This window comes from Vulpes vulpes, chromosome 9, assembly GCF_048418805.1.
Source record: "Vulpes vulpes isolate BD-2025 chromosome 9, VulVul3, whole genome shotgun sequence".
NCBI lineage: Eukaryota > Metazoa > Chordata > Mammalia > Carnivora > Canidae > Vulpes > Vulpes vulpes.
In genome coordinates, this window is record NC_132788.1 from 93,414,693 (window position 1) to 93,433,821 (window position 19,129).

At 44.2% G+C, this 19,129-nt stretch overlaps 1 protein-coding gene across 1 annotated transcript in view; it reads left to right on the forward strand.

Moving 5' to 3' along the window:
* Nucleotides 1-1,161: 1,161 nt before the first annotated feature.
* The window catches only part of SLC25A20 (solute carrier family 25 member 20), a 31,849-nt gene continuing 13,881 nt past the window's right edge, over nt 1,162-19,129 (forward strand). Inside the window, exons 1-4 of the mRNA XM_025988595.2 lie at nt 1,162-1,710; nt 6,667-6,759; nt 11,704-11,831; nt 15,501-15,591. Of these exons, the coding sequence (XP_025844380.1) occupies nt 1,606-1,710; nt 6,667-6,759; nt 11,704-11,831; nt 15,501-15,591 (417 nt within the window). The 5' untranslated portion in view covers nt 1,162-1,605. The remainder of the gene's footprint in view (nt 1,711-6,666; nt 6,760-11,703; nt 11,832-15,500; nt 15,592-19,129) is intronic.

The following is a 19,129-nucleotide window of genomic DNA, read 5'->3' on the forward strand; positions in this document are numbered from 1 at the left end:
GAAAGAGTAAGTTAGTGAATATCTGGATACCATCCACCTAGAGTCATTAAGACAAAAACATTAGCATCATCCTTAACTCCTCTCTCACATACCTTATATTCTATTCATTAACAATTCCTTTAGGTTTTTTTTTTTTTTTCCAGAATATGTCCAAAATCCAAATACTTCTCACCACCTCCTTCTCTGTGCCCCATCCAAACCAGCACCTCTGATCACTTCCTCAAGGCTCCCTGCTTCCTCCTTGCTCCCTACAGTCTATTCTCACCCAACAGTCAGAGGGATCCTGTTAACTCACTAAGTCACTCCTCTGCTCAAAACCCCAGAATGGCACGGTCCCTGGGTGGCGCAGTTGGTTGAGTGTCTGCCTCTTGGTTTTTGGCTCAGGTGGTGATCTCAGTGTCCTGGGGTCCATCCCTGCATTGGATTCAGAGCTCATCACGGAGTCTTCTTGAGTTTCTTTCTCTCTTGCTCTCTGCCCCTCCCACCCCCCAACCCTCTAGTACACTCCTGAGCTCTTCCAAATAAATAAATCTTCAAAAAAACCCAACCCAACCAACCCAGAATGGCTTCTGTCTTCCATCTTCTTCAGAGGAGAGGCTGATGTACTCATAGTGGCACACAAAGCCTGTTTAAAGTGCCATTATTATCTCCATGTTTTCATCTGCTATTCCTCTTCCTTTCCCTCATTCTGCTGGAGCCACAAAGGCCTCTTTGTGGTTCCTCAAACGGGCCAGGCACAGCCCATCTCAGGGCTTTTGCATTTTTTTTCCCTCTGCTTCTTACGTCCCTCACCCTCCACCCTATATCTTTGGACAGGACTCACTCTCTCGCCTCCTCAGTGAAACCCTCCCTTACCTACTTAAAATTGCCTATTTTTAAAATAATTATATTTATATCTTATAAAGATTTATAAAGAAATTTTTTATAAATTTTTATTTATAATTTATATATAATTTATATAAATTTATAAAGAAAAAAACTTATAAAGAAATAAATTGCCTATTATTTCTCGCCCCCGCTCCCCCAAACTCTCTAACCCTCTTTCCAGGTTTTTCTCCATAGCAGTTATAACCACTTGATACACTATGCAGTTTTCTTTTCTTTTTTTTTTTTTTTTCACTATGCAGTTTTCACTTATTTATCTTTGTTATCGTCTGTAAGCTCCACAAGGACAGGGACCCGCGTCCTGAGCTACCAGCTGTGCCCCGAGCACCTGGAGGGACGCCTGGAACATGGCAGAGCGCTTTCGGCTTCAGCGGAGTGATTAGAGAACCGGAGTCCGGAAAACATTCACGTCGGGGAAGACTTCCAGGAGGAGTAAACCTAACCGCCGGCACCGCCACACACCTCCCACGAGGTGTGGGGCCCAGCTCCGCTTCCTCAAACCACGCCCCTCTGGGAGGCGTGGCTTACACCGGAAGCCGCCCTCCCCAGCGGAAGCCGGATCCCGCAGCCTAGGCCCTCCTCCCAACCTGTCACCAGCTCTTGCCCCGCCCATCCGAAAGTGGGTGAAAGGTCGGCGCTGCGGGCGCTGTAGCTGGGGCTGTGGAGCAGAACCCGCCCGGAACAGACCGACACAGTGCCGGCGAGGCGGACGGACGGACCATGGCAGACAAAGCGAAGCCCATCAGCCCGCTCAAGAATCTGCTGGCCGGAGGCTTTGGCGGCATGTGCTTGGTATTTGTGGGGCACCCGCTGGACACCGTCAAGGTGCGAGGTGGCTGGGGCGCCGGCTGGAGGGAGGAGGCCCCGGGCGGAGCGCAGAAAGCAGTGTCTCCCGCGAGGCGCAGCCCGAGATAGGCGCGGGGTCCTTGGGAACTTACATGAAAAGTCTAAGGAATCTCCCTTTCATTCTTTCCGGGGATCGGGGGCGCGGGGAGAGTTGTTCCTCGCGCCCCAAGAGCCGACAGCGCAGAGATAGCAGCCTCTAACCGTCCATCAAGGGTTCTCGTTTAAAATTCTCTCTCCTGCATCCTCTCCTGACCTGCGGCACTTGTTTGAGGGTAGGAAAGAAAAAGCGCCTCCCCAAAGCTCTGATTTGCAGCAAACCTTATAACATTAGTAGCAGGATTGAAGCAAAGCACCTGTTAAAGCCCTCCTCAGGAAGAGAGCTAGGCAGAGGCGCAGTTATTCTAGAGATGTCTTTTTTTTTTTTTTTAAGATTTTATTTATTTATGAGAGACAGAGAGAGAGAGAGACATAGGCAGAGGGAGAAGCAGGCTGCATGCAGGGACCCCGATGTGGAAAGCAGGCTCCAGGCAGGGACCCTGATGTTGGGACTCGATCCCTGGACTCCAGGATCACGCCCTGGGCCAAAGGCTAAACCACTAAGCCACCCAGGCGTGTCTAGAGGTGTCTTTTGACACAGTCCTCTGGGTCCAAGATTTCCCCATCATTATCTCCTCACTCTCCACTGCAGAGAGGGGGCTGGCCATCTTCAGCCTATAACCTTCCATTAGCCTGATGGGCCTCCTGTGGGAGATGATGATAACCTGAGATTGAGTCCCTCCCAAGGAAAGCAAGTGACTGATTTTGCCCAGGGCCAGGATGATCCTCACAACTCCCATGTAAGGAAGCCGTGGTCAAACTGAGACTCTAGGAAGGAGGAAACTCATCAGGGCTTGTTCCCCAGTCTTCTGCACATCATGCCTCAATTCGTTCCCCTGCAGCACTTTTAGCAAGGCCTGCCTGAAGACCAAAGTCCATGCCTTGTGACTTAGCATTCAAAGCTCCATGGGAGTTTTTTTGTTTTTGTTTTTTTTCCATCGGAGTTTTCTAACCTTATTTCTGGACACACATTTGGAGGAAACTGACAGATCATATCCAGGGTGGGCCTATGGGGAGCAGACCTGAGTCTTGCAGAGTGGGAATTCTATGTAGGGGACTTATTAGAATACTGGTTGGATTGTTTCCACAGGCGATAGCTTTGGGGATGCTTCCTCTTGGCAGGTTTGGGCAGCAAACTCTTTGCTGCCTTTTTTCATCTGGAGGAAGAGCCGGAGTCATTTTGCAGCAAGATTAGGATTAAAACCAGGCTGGTTAGGTCACTGTGAAACATGAAATCAGATGTTTATTCAGCTGATGGTAAATGTTGTTTGCATTAGTGCTTCCCAGAAAGTGGTTTAGGCATCACTGTCTAATAAGAGAGAATTGATTGGTCTCTCTTCCTACTGTTGATCCATGTAGCCAGACATCTTGTTAGTTCCAGGCATTTGGGACCTCTCTTAAAAGACAACAAAAAACCCTTATTTGCTGCCTTATACAAATGTTGCTCTTCTGTATCCTCTTGCCCTTCCAATAGATGTCACTCTCAGGAAGAGCCCAGGAGGTGATCTCCGTACTGATGTGTGAAAATGTTCCCTGGCATTTTTATCAGCCAGAAAGTCTCTTTTTGGTTTAAACAAAACCACAAATTTCTGATTGCAGTCCTTTTGGCCTCAGAGATCCAAATGGAATCCAGTCAAAGCCTGGCCTTACAGGCACCTTCAAAAGTCCACGGCCACTAGTTGGGGCCTGAGAAGGCAGGAACTGCGGTATTTGAGAGTTGGAGCTTGGAAAGGCTGTATGGCAGGTGGCTAAGGGCTGGCTGAGTTCTGATTGGAGAGGTAGAGAAACCCAGACATTCTGGCTGCGAGGAGGGCAAGAGTGAAGACAGATACAGGCTTGGCAGTGGCAGTCAAACTGTAAAATAAGAATGAGGTACTTTAATGTTCTTACTGGCTTGGGTGGCTGATGTCATGATGGAACAAGGATGAGATTTACCCAGAATCACAGAAAGGGATCATCAGTTTTTTTTTTTTTTTAAGATTTTATTTATTTATTCATAGAGATGCAGAGAGAGAGAGAGAGAGAGGCAGAGACACAGGCAGAGGAAGAAGCAGGCTCCATCCAGAGAGCCTGACGAGGGACTTGATCCAGGGTCTCCAGGATCACGCCCTGGGCTACAGGAGGCGCTAAACCGCTGCCCCATCAGTTTTTTTTTTTTTTTTTTTTTTTTTTATTTATTAGAGACACACACAGAGAGAGAAAGAGAGACACAGGCAGAGGGAAAAGCAGGCTCCATGCAGGGAGCCTGATGTGGGACTCGATCCTGGGTCTCCAGGATCATGCCCCAGCGCTAAACTGCTAAGCCACCAGGGCTGCCCGGATCATCAGTTTTAATCCACTTCTCCCTTCCTGAGGGAGGTTGTGCCTGACCATGGAGGATCTGAATGCCAAATATAAGGGATTTCAGATATAAAGCAGTGGGACCCTCTGGACATTTCTACTGTTCTGTCCTATAAACTCAGACTTGCATGTCCTCTCCATTGCCTAGAGAGTGATTTCCTTATTGTGATGTGTAAGGCCCTAACAAATATAAGAATAGGAGATTCTAAAGAAACAGAAACAGCATGCTGAAAATGGTATCTTGAAAAGGTTAGTATGGTAGCAATCTGAGAAGGACTTGGAAGCAGAAGAACTCTGAACAGGAAAAACAGCCAGGAAATAGACTGCAGAAGTAACCAAGTGTATCAGTTATCTATCACAGTATAACAACTTACCTCAAAACTTAGTGATATGAAACAAGAAGCGTCATTAACTCTCACAGTTTTTGTGAGGCAGGATTTTGGCAGTTTAGGCAGATAGTCTGGTTGAGGATTGCTTGTGAGGTTGCAGGTGTTGGCTGAGATCCAGGATGTATAGAGAACTCTTACAACTCAGTAATAAGGCAAACAAGCCAATTAAAAAGTGGGCAAAGGACTTAATATTCAGTAAATATTAAGCAAATTTATAGGGACAGAAAGTAGATAAGTGATTCCCAAGAACTGAGAGAAAAGAGGAATGGGGAGTAGCTACTAATGGTATGGTGTTTCTTTTCTTTTCTTTCTTTTTTTTAAATTTATGATAGTCAGAGAGAGAGAGAGAGAGGCAGAGACATAGGCAGAGGGAGAAGCAGGCTCCATGCACCGGGAGCCTGACGTGGGATTCGATCCCGGGTCTCCAGGATCGCGCCCTGGGCCAAAGGCAGGTGCTAAACCACTGCGCCACCCAGGGATCCCTGGTATGGTGTTTCTTTTTGGAGTGAAAGAAGTATTCTAAATTGATTGTAAGGAAGGTTGTACAACTCAAAATACTAAAAACTATTGAGTTGTGCACTTTAAAAGGGTGAATTTTGTACTATGTAAATTATATCTTAATAAAGCCATTACAGAAAGTACTGAACCAGATTGCCTGACTGCCTTAGTTGGTAGAGCATGTGACTCTTGATTTTGGGGTCATGAGTTTAAGTGCCATGTTGGGTGTAGAGATTGCTTACAAAAAAAATACTGAAACAAAGACAGTGCACCTACCCTGCTGCCCCCACCCCAAGACATTATCTGGGACTGCACTCATCTGAAGGATTAGCTTCCATGTGGTTCATCACATGCTGGCAAGTTCATCCTGGCTGTATCAGGAGGCCTTCTTTCCTCCACACATGGCCTCTCTAGGTTGTTTTGAGTGTCCTCATGACTTGGTGATTGACTTCCCCCACAGCGGATAACCTGAGGTAGAGACAGGCAGAAGCTGGCCTTATCACCTAGCCTTGGAAATCATATAGCATCAATATCACCACACTCTATTTGGCAAAAGTGAGTTCAGTGAGTTTGGCACACATTCAAGGGGAGAGAATTAGGACTCACTTTGAAGGGGAGAGTATCAAAGAATTAGTGGACATAATTGAAAACCACTACACTGGATATGGATGGGTTAGAACTTGCACCAGGAGAGGACTCAGACAAAGAGGAAGAAATCAAGATTCTGGAAACATCTTGAAGGACTACTTCAACAGACTTGGTGCCCATGGCATAAGAGCAGTGGAAGTAGTCAGAGGCAATGCTATGATTTCAAATCCTGAGAAAGAGGGTAGCTAGGTGGCTCTGGCACAGATGGAGCATTCATAAGGAGGGTAAGATTCCAGAAGTGATTTGAGTAGGGAGATCTTCAGCAGGCAGTTGGAAGTGTAGCCCTAAGAATGGGAAAGAAGGTCTGGAGATGAGCAAGTGATAGTTATCACTGAGCAGAAGCTAAAGCCCTGCAATCTGAGTTTTCTGAAAGGGATTGTGGATCAGCTGGGTAGGGAGCTAAGCCTTGAAGAATGCCTAGAGTGGAAAAGGCAACAAGGGAGGGAGGTGCAAGAAGGGAGGTTTCAAGAAGAGATAGTTTGAAGCACTGGATACACCAAAAGGTCAAGAAGGATGAGGAACAAAAAAAGTAGGATTAAATCCACCTTAGTCCAGAATGCCTTTGTGGAGTGCTTGACCTAACCACCAGCATGTCACCACCAATGGAAGGGGGTGGTGGCTAGAGCTGGAGCTTTGCATCAGCCAGGTCTTACTAGCACATCACTTGAACTCCCTAAACCCAGTCTTCTCATCTGTAAGCTGGGAATACCTGTCCCATTGAGTCACTGTGGGATCTATTGGTAAGAAATAAATGATGGAAGTTAACTGGATGAGGGGGGGCGGGGAAAGCATGCTACTCCTGACTTGTGAGTGCAGAGTTTGAATAAAATGGAAGAAAAAGATGTCTGAATCTAGCAGGTTAAGTGAATGCTGAAGACATGTACACAAGCTCAGCTTTCTCTGTTTGGAGTTTGGTAGGCAGTTTCTTTCTGGGAGATGACTATGTTTTAACTTCTGGTTTTAGGTCCGACTGCAGACACAGCCCCCGAGTTTGCCTGGACAGCCTCCCATGTATTCTGGGACCTTTGACTGTTTCCGGAAGACTCTTGTTAGAGAGGTATGGTATCCAGGTGCTGGACATTCCTCTTAATCAGAGAACCACATTCACAGAATTGGTTTATTATCGCCCTGGGAGAATAGAGTGACTTTCTGCAGAGGTCTAGCTCACAGCTGTGGCTGTCTCATTGTGCAGTCCTGTGCCTTCCTGTTGTTGTTTTGGAATCTTTGATAGTTCCAGCCACTGTTTTATATGGAAGACTAAAGCTAATAAAATGGTTCTCTTATTTGAAAGGCAGAATTAGGGGTGCCTGGGTGACTCAGCCAGTTAAGCGTCTGTCTTTGGCTCAGGTAATGATCCTAGAGATCAAGCCCCATGTCATGCTCCTTGCTCAGCAGGGAGCATGCTACTCCCTCTCCCTCTGCCTGCTACCCCCCCCCCACCTTGTGCACTCTCTGTCAAATAAATAAATAAAATCTTTAAAAGAATGAAAGGCAGAATTAGACCACAAGAAATTAGTGGGGAATGCTTAGAGATGTAAAATGGAAGAAAATGCAAATCTGGATCAGTTGGTTCAATAGAGGTTAGTGTCAGAAGTTAATGTGAAGTCTTTGGGTGCCTGGCTGACTCGGTGGAGCATGTGATTCTTGATCTCAGGGTCATTAGTTCAAGCCCCATGTTGGGCATGCTTAAAAAAAAAGAAAAGAAAAGAAAAAAGAAAAAAAATGTAGTCAAAAAGAAGTTCATGTAAAGTCTACAGGAAAAGCAGCCAGTCTGGGGAACGGTGAGAAAGACCAGTGAATCTACAAACCCCTAGACGAAGACACTAAATTGGTTTGGGGTTATTGAATTACATAATAACTTTTTAGGTATTTCTTAGAGTGAAAACATGGGATTTATTTATTTGTAAAGATTTTATTTATTTGAGAGAGAGAGGGAGAGAGAACACGTGAGTTGGGGAGGAAGGGAGGTGGGTGAGGCAGAGGGAGAGGGAGAAGCAGACTCCCGACTGAGCAGGGAACCTGATACAGAACTTGATCCTAGCACCCTGGGATCATAACCTGAGCCAAAGGCAGATATTTAACTGACTGAGCCAGGTGCCCCTGAAAACATGAGATTTTATTTTATTTTATTTTTATTTTATTTTATTTTATTTTATTTTATTTTAAGATTTATTTATTTATTTATTCAGAGAGAGAGAGAGAGAGAGAGGCAGAGACACAGGCAGAGGGAGAAGCAGGCTCCATGCAGGCAGCCCTACGTGGGACCCAATCCCGGGTCCCCAGGATCACACTCTGGGCCGCAGTCGGCGCTAAACCGCTCTGCCACCAGGGCTGCCCAAAACATGAGATTTTGTTTTATTTTATTTTTAAGATTTTATTTATTCATTTGACAGAGCGTGCACAAGCAAAAGGAGTGGCAGGCAAGAGAGCAAGGCAGAAGCAGGCTTCCCACTGAGCAGGGAGCCGATGTGGGGGCTTGATCCCAGGACCCTGAGATCATGACCTGAGCAGATGCTGAACCAACTGAGCCACCCAGGTGCCGAGAAAACATGGGATTCTTAAAAAGTATTTTTACTTTTTAAAGTGATATTAATCACTTCAATAGCACGAATGTTAAAAGACCTTGTTGAGAACTTTTCCTTTGCTTCCTAAAATGTAACTCTTATATTAATACTCTATTAAATATATAGCCCTTAGTACAGAAATGAAGAAGTAGGTGTCACCCAGATAAACAGAGGATGCTGGTAAGTGATGGACTCAGCCTTGGGAGAGTTGTTCCCAGAGTTCCTGCAGTACCCATGCCTGAGATGGTGCTGCCTTTTCTTCTATAAGGCATTCATTCTTTCCTCTGTGTTGCCCAGAGTAGTGTCTGATAGAGGCTTTAGGCTTTGGGTCTGCTCAGAGTCCACTGCCCTGGTGAAAGAGAGGCAGGATTACCTGCCTCTTTGTCAATAAACACTGAGTACCTGTTTAGTGGCTTGGCAGGGTGCTGGGTCCTGGGGGCCCAGTGAGAATGACTGTATAATCCCAACTCCTTGCAGAGTTAAATAGGCTTCCTTAGTCCATATGTTTGCATGTCCCTGGTTTTTGCTGTGCAGGTTGAGCACTCTGCTTCCTGAAGCTGCCAGAAATCTTGGTGTTGCATGGAGGTGGGTGGGCCAGCATAGTGGAAGGAAGGCTAGTGGAGTTGTCAGGAGGCATGAGCTTAGCCCCTTAGGATTTGGGTATCCTTCTCAGCCCAGTTGGGGAGCTGTGGGCTTTGGAAGCACTTTATCACATGCTGCTTTTGTAGATCCCCCTTGGAACCTTCTTTTTCCCCTTTACTCTTTCCTGTTTATTGCTTTTGCACTTTGTCCTCTGAGAGTCTGCTTACAGTCTGTGGCAATGTTAGGCCTTTGCAGGATCCAGCAGTGCCAACTGGTATAGCTGGCCCCTTTAGTTTAGGAAAGAAGACTGGTTGTGAATGCCCAGAATCTGTAGAGAGACAGGTTCTTCAGCCTCTGACTGGAATTTCCCAGTGTGTAGCACCACTCTATTTATCCTACAGCTCTCTCTCTTAATTTAATTTAATTTAGTTTAATTTATTGTAATTTAATTTAATTTTAATTAGAGAGAGAGAGCTCTTGCAAGCACAAGCTGAGCTGGGGTGGAGGGTGAGCAGAGGGAGAGGGACAAGTGCACTAAGTGTGAGCCCAACTTGGAGCTCAATCTCAAGACTCTAGGATTAGGGACTTGAACTGAAATCAAGAGCTCAGTACTTAATGGACTGAATCACCCAGGTGCCCCACCTGTAACTCTCTCTTAAAGAACAGCTTTTTTACAAAATTTTACTATTTATTTGAGAAAGAGCGAGAGCACAAGTGGGAGTAGGGGCGAAGGGCAGAGAGAGAGGGGGAAGCAGACTCCCTGCTGAGCCCACCACCTAGAGTTATGATCTGAGCCAAAGGCAGACACTTAACTGACTGGGCCACCAAGGTGCCCCAAGAACAGCTTTAATATATTTTTTAAAGATTTTATCTATTTATTGAGAGAGAGAGAGAGAGAGAGAATGCATGAGTGTGTGCGAGCAGCAGAGGAAAGGGAGAGAGAATCTCTAGCAACCTTGTGCTGAGTGCAGATCCCATGACCCTGAAACCATGACCCAAGCTAAAACCAAGAGTTGGATGTCTAAGGGACTGAGCCACCCAAGTGCCCCTTTAATGTTTGGGGTTTGTTTGGTTGGTTTTTAAGATTTTATTTATTTATTTGAGAGAGAGAGAAAGAGAGAGAGCGCTACATGAGCAGGGGAGAGAGGGAGAAGCAGGCTCCCTGCTGTGGGGCTTGATCCCAGGACGCTGAATGGAAGACGTACACTCAACCAACTAAGCTACCCAGGTGCCCCTAATATTTGTATTTAAAATTATTCCTTTTTCTGTATTGAAGTGAATAGAGCACTTGAGTTTGTTACTAAAAGGGCTGTAACAGAGTAGCAAAATGATTTATCCCTTCTCCAATTATTTTCAGCTCTTCCAGTTATTTATGCTGTTTCTACCTAAACAATATACATTTATTACTATATTTTATACATTTTTACATGCTTTAGCTACCTGTTTGTAGCAGATGATTTTAACTCTTACATTCCTTTCTTCCTTCTTTCTGCCCTGTCCATACAATTTTATCATGTTTTCTGGTTTAATCAAATTCACTGCTTTCATATTTACAACTTTGTATGTGTGTTTTTTCTGTTAACTAAGTAACATACTATGAGGTGCATTTTATTTCTTGTGCCACTTTTTGTTTTTATTGAGGTTGGGTTAGTAATTGTATCAGTTTCTTTTGCTTGTGTTTCTTTGAATCTTGTCTCTGTTACCCTGTATCTGAAAAGCTCTGTGGCAAGTACCTTTCTGTTTGGTTTTCCACACTGCCTAAACAGTTAAATCTGTTGTTCCACTGTGAGTTGTTTTGCTTTGCTTTTCTTAGAAACATTCCTTCTGAAGTCTTCCATCCTCATACTCCCTTGTAGACTGGCTTCTTTCCAGATTGACAGGACTCAACACCATCCTGGAAACCCCATTCACCTCTCTTGGGCTGAACCCTTGGTTTCCTGAGTCCAAATCTTCCTCTTCCCTGGTTTACCAACCATGTTTAGTTGGGATATCAATTTGTCTATTTATTGGCTACTGATATAGTTGATTTTATCACCAAACTGTATGAGTGAAAATTGATGTTCTGTCTTACTATTGTTTTTAACAAAAACTCCACGTCTCGGGTGGCTCAAAGATTGAATGTCTGCCTTCAGCTCAGGGTGTGATCCCGAGTTCTGGGATCGAGTCCTGCATCAGGCTTCCCTCAGGGAGCCTGTTTCTCTCTCTACCTATGTCTCTGCCTCTCTCTGTGTTTCTCATGAATAAATAAATAAATAAAATCTTAAAAAAACAAAAACAAAAACCTCCATGCCTTAATACATGGAAAATACAAAAATATCCTAATTCCCTGTTATCTTACCTCAAGTAAGTCAGATCACTTTGTACATCTTGTTTTTTAGCCTACTTTTTTTAGTGGTCTCTAAGTAGACTTAGTAGATTCTTCTCATGGTACAGCATGATTTAAAGGCTGTGATAGTCCATTTATGGAATTCCCATCATTTGTCTTGTTAGTGTCCTATTTGGGAGTTTTTTGGTTTATTCCAAAAATTTTGGGAGCTTCATATTGCCTGGTGTCATTCTCTTTTTACATCTCTTAGTATTTTCTTAGAATAAATTTCTAGACAGAGAATTTCCTAATGAAAAGGTATGCTGCATATTGCCAGATTGCCTTACAGAACGAAAGCTGTTTGCAGTTTCTTTAGCAGTGTGTAAGAGGACAACTATTTCTGGGGTTTTCTTCCTACTTAAAGCTGTCTTTGCTTGAAGAAGAGGTGAAGGAAGAAAGCCACAAGTTAGAGGACACATTGCTTTCCTGTTTCAGCAGATAAAGGGTAGTTGTTTCTATAAACAGTTTCTGCTTCTGTGATTCCTTACAGGGCATCACTGGGCTATATCGGGGCATGGCTGCCCCCATCATTGGGGTCACTCCCATGTTTGCAGTGTGCTTCTTTGGGTTTGGTTTGGGGAAGAAACTGCAACAGAAACACCCAGAGGATGTGCTTAGGTGAGTACTTACAGGTCTGGAGCTCTTGAAGTTGTTCTGCCTGATGATGTGACATGGATTAAAGGAAAAAATCTTGGCAGATAAGGAGTGGCTTTCTTCCCGGACCCCTAACACTGGCTCCTGGTTGCCCCACATGAGGCAGGTACTTGAGTTTCTTTTGCTCTGTGAAGTAAAGGGGGAAAGAAAACAACCCAGAGCCCTCCCCATCCTCCCTACCAGCTTGTCGTAATTTCTTCTGTGAAATAGTATCACTTACTGGAGATATTAGTGATAAGTAATAAGACAGCGCTGGGAGGTGTGACTGCTACAATGTGTATAAAATTCCATGAACAGTACCTGGGGCTGCAGTAATGACAACGGTAGCCTTGTTTCCCATCACTTGGTTGGGAAAAGGGAAGGCTTGAACTTTTGTTTTACATCATTTTAGTAACATGATTATAGTTATTTCAGTTACTAGTTTTTCTGTTAAGTGAAATAAATTAGTAATTATTTAATTTATAAATTTATATGTTAGTATACGTTTTTTCATAAACTTTAAAGAAGTTGGATTTGGGTACGAAGGGGCAGATGAGTCAGGATTACAGCTCAGAATTTGCAAAGTAGTTAATAAAAACATCAACTTTGGGACGCCTGGGTGGCTCAGGGTTTAGCACCTGCCTTCCGCCCAGAGTGTGATCCTGGAGTCCCGGGATTGAGTCCCATGTTGGGCTCCCTTCATGGATTCTGCTTCTCCCTCTGCCTCTCTCTGTCTCTAATGAATAAATAAACAAAATCTTTTTTTTAAAAAAATCAACTTTTTAAAAAACTAAACGTTTTTTAACTTTTAATTGAATATAGTTGATGCGGTATTAGTTTCAGGTGTATAACACAGTAATTTGACAATTATATACATTATGAAGTACTCAGCATGGTAAGTGTAGTTACCATCTGTCACCATATGAAGTTATTACATTATTGACTGTATTATATTCCCTGTGCTGTACTTTACATCAGACCAGCTTCTTAGGATGCAGGGGAATTCTGAATGGAAATGTGGAATGGCAAGGTGGCTCAGTCTTGAGACTTGCAAGGTGACAATTCCTGGGAGGGGCTGCAGGCAGCATAGAACCCACAAAAGCTAACCAGGCTTGGGATCTAGTAGCTTGAGGGAGGAAATCCAGGGTGCTGTGCAGTTGTTTTCTGTTATTACTTCAGGTCACAGCATGCTGAGTAAGGGTCTAGGACGTAGATAGAGATGCTTGTGTTTTTTTTTTTTTTTTTTTTTAAGATTTTATTTACTTATTCATGAGAGACACAGAGAGAGAGGCAGAGAGAAGCAGGCTCTATGCAGGGAGCCCGACATGGGATTGGATCCCGGGGATAGAGATGCTTACAATGTGAAACTATTTCTGGAGTCCTTGTGACCCTCCAAATGTGTCCAGCTTCTATAAATAGCAACAGGTGGCCACAAATGTGGATGTGTATAGGGTCCTTTTGAAGCTGTGTTTGATTGTTGGTAGGTCCAGGTAGGTCCAAATGTCCCATGGACACATGTCCTCTCTGAGCACCTGGTCTTCTGGCTTATGTACCAGCTCATAGCTGTACCAGGACCATGCACTAAAACCTCCAATGGGGTCATTGTTAGTACTTTGGCCTATAGGTTATGTTCCTTGTACAATCAGATCAGCATGCAGAGAAACACTTTCTGCTTGAGCAAAGGTCAAGACACTCGGGACCCCAACCCCATAATCTGGCCATTTTTAAAATTCTGAACATTAGCCTTGCCCCGTTCCCCTCCCTGCAGTGGTATTTAGGGACACTGTGAAAATGAGTATTACTAGGACCATGGATGGAGTGGACACCCAAGAGGTCCAGACTCACAGATGCCACCCTGGGGCGGGGGGTGGGGGTGGCAGAGTGGGCCAGGCAGTTACAGAATGTCTACAGAATACCCTGTGCACACAAAGAGATCCCATTTAAGGGAAAGTCCTTACTCCCAGGAGATGGGAGTGTGCCTGACCTGGGGTATGGGCATCCTGCAAAGAACAAAGCATGTTGGTCTCATGAGGGGAAGTTCAGTTGTGGAGAGGACTCTTCTTGGGGATAATAATGTGAACTGAGACCGTGAAGGAGGCCATGCATGAAAGCAAGTCTCTTGACTGTAAAACAGTCAACCTGTGTGTTAGACATGCCTGAGGTATATGTGTGATCTCTACCTGGGGTGAGATTAGGAACAAACCAGGGCTGTTGAAACTGATACCCTGCCTGGAGGGAAGGACCTGCATAGATGTCTCTGTACCCCCATTTGACACCTGCTCTCTAGATCTTGGACTCCTAGTTGGGTGGGGCCTGCCTGAAGGCTCAGCTGTCAGGGGGTGGGGGTCAGGAGGGACCTGAGGTACTGGCAAGTAACTGAAGCTTTTTAGCAACATTTTTTTTTTTTTTTTAAACTTGCAGGGGCTCTGTTGAAATGCTCATTTTAGCTTTGTGCTCCACTGTGTCCTGGCCACCCTTGGTTTCTGTTGTTGTTGTTATTGTTGTTAAGATTTTATTTATTCACGAGAGACACAGAGGGGCAGAGACATAGAGGGAGAAGCAGGCTTCTCACAGAGAACTTGATGTGGGACTCGATGCCCGAACCTGGGATCACACCTTGAGCTGAAGGAAGATGCTCAACTGCTGAGCCATGCAGGCGTCCCTCCTGGCTACCCTTGTATTACTAATCCCAGAAAGAAAAGGAGATGACAGCTAAACAGGCAGCTGTGCGCTACAGATGCTTGGAGTCCCAGAGTCCTCTGAATACTTGGCATGGTTCATTCTTTGAGAGCCAGGGTGAGGATCTGTATCTCTGGCCACTGGGGGACCATTCCCTGCACAGAGGGCCACAGAACCCATCATGCCTTTCTGGGTACCATCCCTGTCTGGGCCTTTCTCAGCATCTTATAGCATAGTCCTTGCAACTGTCCTGGCTGCCCCTTCAGCCTTTGGAGGTGGCCACCCCACCCCCACCCCCACCACAATGCTTGTCCTGCTTGTGTCTTGACTCAGGACGTTTGTGGTCCAGACGAAGTGAGATTGAAGGGGAACTGGGGTCGATCGAGACCCAGATCTTGAGTTAGAGGCTTTTTTCCACAACAACTCTGAATTTGACAAATGGAGAATCAGGGATCCATGAAGCCTGAAGACTTGTCTGTAGTGTCTGTGTATCACAGCCCCAGGGGAGGGAGCTGTATCTCACTGTAAAGCTCCTTCCTTGGGTGAGGCCAGCTGAGTGTGCAGCTGACCTTGACCACGTTCATATTGTTCTTGGCATTGAGAAATTTGCCCTGGGAAATTTGATATCAGAATACACCTAGAACTTGGCTTTTGTGCAAGATATAACACTTGTGCTGGGCTCTTGTCTAGTCCAAGTGCTTCTTTTTTCTTTTTCTTCTTTTCTTTTTAATTTAAATTCAAGTTAGTTAGCATATAGTGTAGTATTGGTTTAAACAATACAATGTAGTGATTCATCACTTAGTATAATACCCAGTGCTGCTCATCCCAACAAGTGCCCTCCTTAATGCCCACCATCCATTTAGTGCATCTGCCGCCGCCCCCCCCCCCCCACGCCCTCATCCTCTTTGCTGGAATTGCCTCTGTTCTGAGTGGTTAGTCACAGGTGCTTGCTTCTGGTTTTTGTTTTCAACACAGCTACCCCCAAATATTTGCAGCTGGGATGTTATCTGGTGTATTCACCACGGGAATTATGACCCCTGGGGAACGGATCAAGTGCTTGTTACAGGTAAGGGTGTGATTTGGGGTGGGAGGATATGATCTGCGGGGAGGTGGCTAGCTTTTTCCATTCAGTATGCAATTTTGTGTGGATGTTTATGTCCTTTCACCCTTTATAAAGGCTTCAGGTCAGGTGTGCAAAAACAGTTTCAAGGTTTTCAGGAACATGGAAGCAGTCGTAGTAGAATCAAGAACCAGGATAGTATAACAAACCAACCAAAATCTCACACCTGTAACATGTCATTCCAGACTTATCCACTCTTATTAACAGCTACTTTAGGAACTCAGAAAGGTGAGTCATGTCTCTTCAGAGGTGGAAGGGAGGCTGCTTCTGCCCAGTGTATCTTGTGTCTCTACCAGTTGCCCAAAGGCTCAGTGCCCTTGGAGTGCTTGGCTTGTTCACAGGCCAAGTGTGTGAACTGGCTGCCTGCCTTACCACACAGGGCTCCTTTTATTTATTTATTATTTTTAAAAGATTTTATTTATCTATTAATGAGAGAGAGAGAGAGAGAGAGAGAGAGGGCAGAGACACATGCAGAGGGAGAAGCAGGCTGCATGCAGGGAGCCCGAGGTGGGACTCGATTCCTGGACTCCAGGATCATGCCCTGGGCCAAAGGCAGATGCTAAATGAGCCACCCAGGGATCCCCCAGGGCTCCTTTTAAAACAACAACAACAAAAATTACTGCTTTTTTCTTCTAATGACTAAAGTAATTTAACACACAATTTTTTTTAATAAAGATTTTATTTATTTATTCATGAGAAACACAGAGGAGAGAGAGAGGAGCAGAGATGCAGGCAGAGGGAGAAGCAGGCTCCACACAGGGAGCCCGACAGGGGACTCAATCCCAGGTCTCCAGGATCACACCCTGGGCTGAAGGCGGTGCTAAACCGCTGAGCCACAGGCTGCCCTTAACATACAATTTTTGCTAGAAAATTTTCATAATGCAGAAAATCACATGCAAAAAAATGTATTTATCACCTGTGATACCATCCCACTGTTACGCTTTCTGTCTGAATTCTTCTAATCTTTTTGGTAAACACAGATGTTAAGAAATGTTAACTCTTGGGCAGCCCCAGTGGGCTGTGATCTGCGGGGAGGTGGCTAGCTTCTCTCTCTATGAATAAATAAATAAATTCTAAAAAAAAAAAAAAAAAAAGAAATGTTAACTCTTAAAATTGGGGTCATATAATGCATTATTTATGTAACCAACTTTTTTCACTTGATGGTACCCTGATTTTCCATGCGGTTATTTTTCTCAAACATCATGTTATTATTTCATTACATGGCTGTCACTTACCCAATAATCTCTTATTTGGGGGCATGACAAATTATATACGATAGTGAAGATCTTTGTAAAGAAGTTTTTGGGGCAGCCTGGGTGGCTCAGTGGTTTAGCACTGCTTTCAGCCCAGGGCATGATCCTGGAGACCCGGGGTCGAGTCCCACGTCAGGCTCCCTGCATGGAGCCTGCTTCTCCCTCTGCCTGTGTCTCTGCCTCTCTCTTTCTCATGAATAAATAAATAAAAATTTTTTAAAAAAGAAGTTTTTGTGTGTGTACTTAATTATTTTCTTAGAATAAATGTCCAGACTTGAAATTATTATGTTTCATGTGGGGCTTGATCCCAGCGCCCTGGTATCTTGTTTTTTTTTGTTTTTTTGGTTTTTTTTTGTATCTTGTTTTTAAAACAAGATTCGTTTATTTTATTTTTTTATTTTTTATTTTCTAAGATTTTATTTGTTTATATATGAGAGACACAGAGAGACACAGAGACACAGGCAGAGGGAGAAGCAGGCTCCACGCAGGGAGCCCTATGCAGGACCTGATACCGGCTCTCCAGGATCAGGCCCGGGCCGAAGGCAGCACCAAACCACTGAGCCACCTGGGCTGCCCAAGATTTGTTTATTTTAGAGAGCAGAGGGGAGAGAATGAGTGGGAGGGGCAGAGGGAGAGGAAGAGAGAATTCCAAGCAGACTCCACGTTGAGGATAGAGCCTGACTTGGGGCTTAATCTCAATCTGAAATCATGACCTGAGCCAAAACCAAGAGTTGGATGTTTAATCAACTGTGCCATGCTGGCTCCTGAAGGTGTATACTTAAAAAAATTTTTTTTAATCCTATTACCAAATGATCCTCCTATAGACGCCTGTCACTTTCAATTCCAATCAATAATCGAAGAGCACCCACTTACCAGCAAACTCTGCAGCATCTAATTTAAAATCTCTGCCAGTCTGAAAAATTTGCATTGTTTTAAATTTTCATGCTTTTAAGTGGTAGTGTGGTTAATTATTTTGATGACTATTCGTTGTTTGTATTTTTCCTTTGTGAAGTACCTATTTGTGTTCTTTGCTCATTTGTTTTTTGACTTATGAAAGCTTTGGACAGGGATCCCTGGGTGGCGCAGTGGTTTGGCGCCTGCCTTTGGCCCAGGGCGCGATCCTGGAGACCCGGGATCGAATCCCACGTCGGGCTCCCGGTGCATGGAGCCTGCTTCTCCCTCTGCCTGTGTCTCTGCTTCTCTCTCTCTCTCTCTGTGACTATCATAAATAAATAAAAAGAAAAAAATATTAAAAAAAAAAAAAAAAGAAAGCTTTGGACATATTAAGGTTGTTAATTACTTAATCATATGTGGCAAGTCTGTTTCACAGTTTGCATTTGTCTTTAATTTTGTGTATTTTATGAACTTTTTAACAGTGCAAACTTTATTCCAATTTTGTATTTTTTTAATTAAACTTATTTTGAAATAATTATAGATTTATGGACAGTTGTAAAAAATAATACAAAGGAAAAAAAACTAATAATACAAAGAGATCACATCTACCCTTTACCCAGTTTTCCCATGAAGGTAACATCTAGTAAAAACATGGTGCAATATTATAACCAAAATATTGAAATTGATACAGTAAGGATACAGAACATTTGATCATAACATGGCCACATCCAATTCCCTTCTCCCACTCCATTTTTTTTTTTTTTTTTTTTTTTTTTAGTTTTTTGGACTTTATTCATTTGGGAGAGAGAGAATGAGAGCATGAGCAGCGGGGAGAGACAGAGGGAGAAGCAGACTCCCCACTTAGCAGGGGCCAAATTTGGGGTTCAATCCCAGGACCCAGGGATCATGACCTGAGCCAAAGGCAGATGCTTAACCAACTAAGCCACCCAGGCACCCCTCTACTCCATTTCTTAACTACCCCAGCAACCATCAGTCTGTATTCCATTTCTGTAATTTTATAATTTCAAGAATGTTATACAAATGGAATCACACTACATTAAACTTTTTGGATTGGCTTTTTTAACTCAACATAATTTTCTGGAGATTCATTAGATTGTTGCATGTATGAATTGTTCATTCCTCTTTAATAGTCCACGGTGTGGGGCAGCCCTGGTGGCTCAGTGGTATAGCACCGCCTTCAGCCCAAGGCGTGATCCTGGAGACCCGGGATCGAGTCCCACATCAGGCTCCCTGCATGGAGCCTGCTTCTCCCTCTGCCTGTGTCTCTGCCTCTCTCTTTCTCTCCGTATCTCTCTCAAATGAATGAATAAAATTTT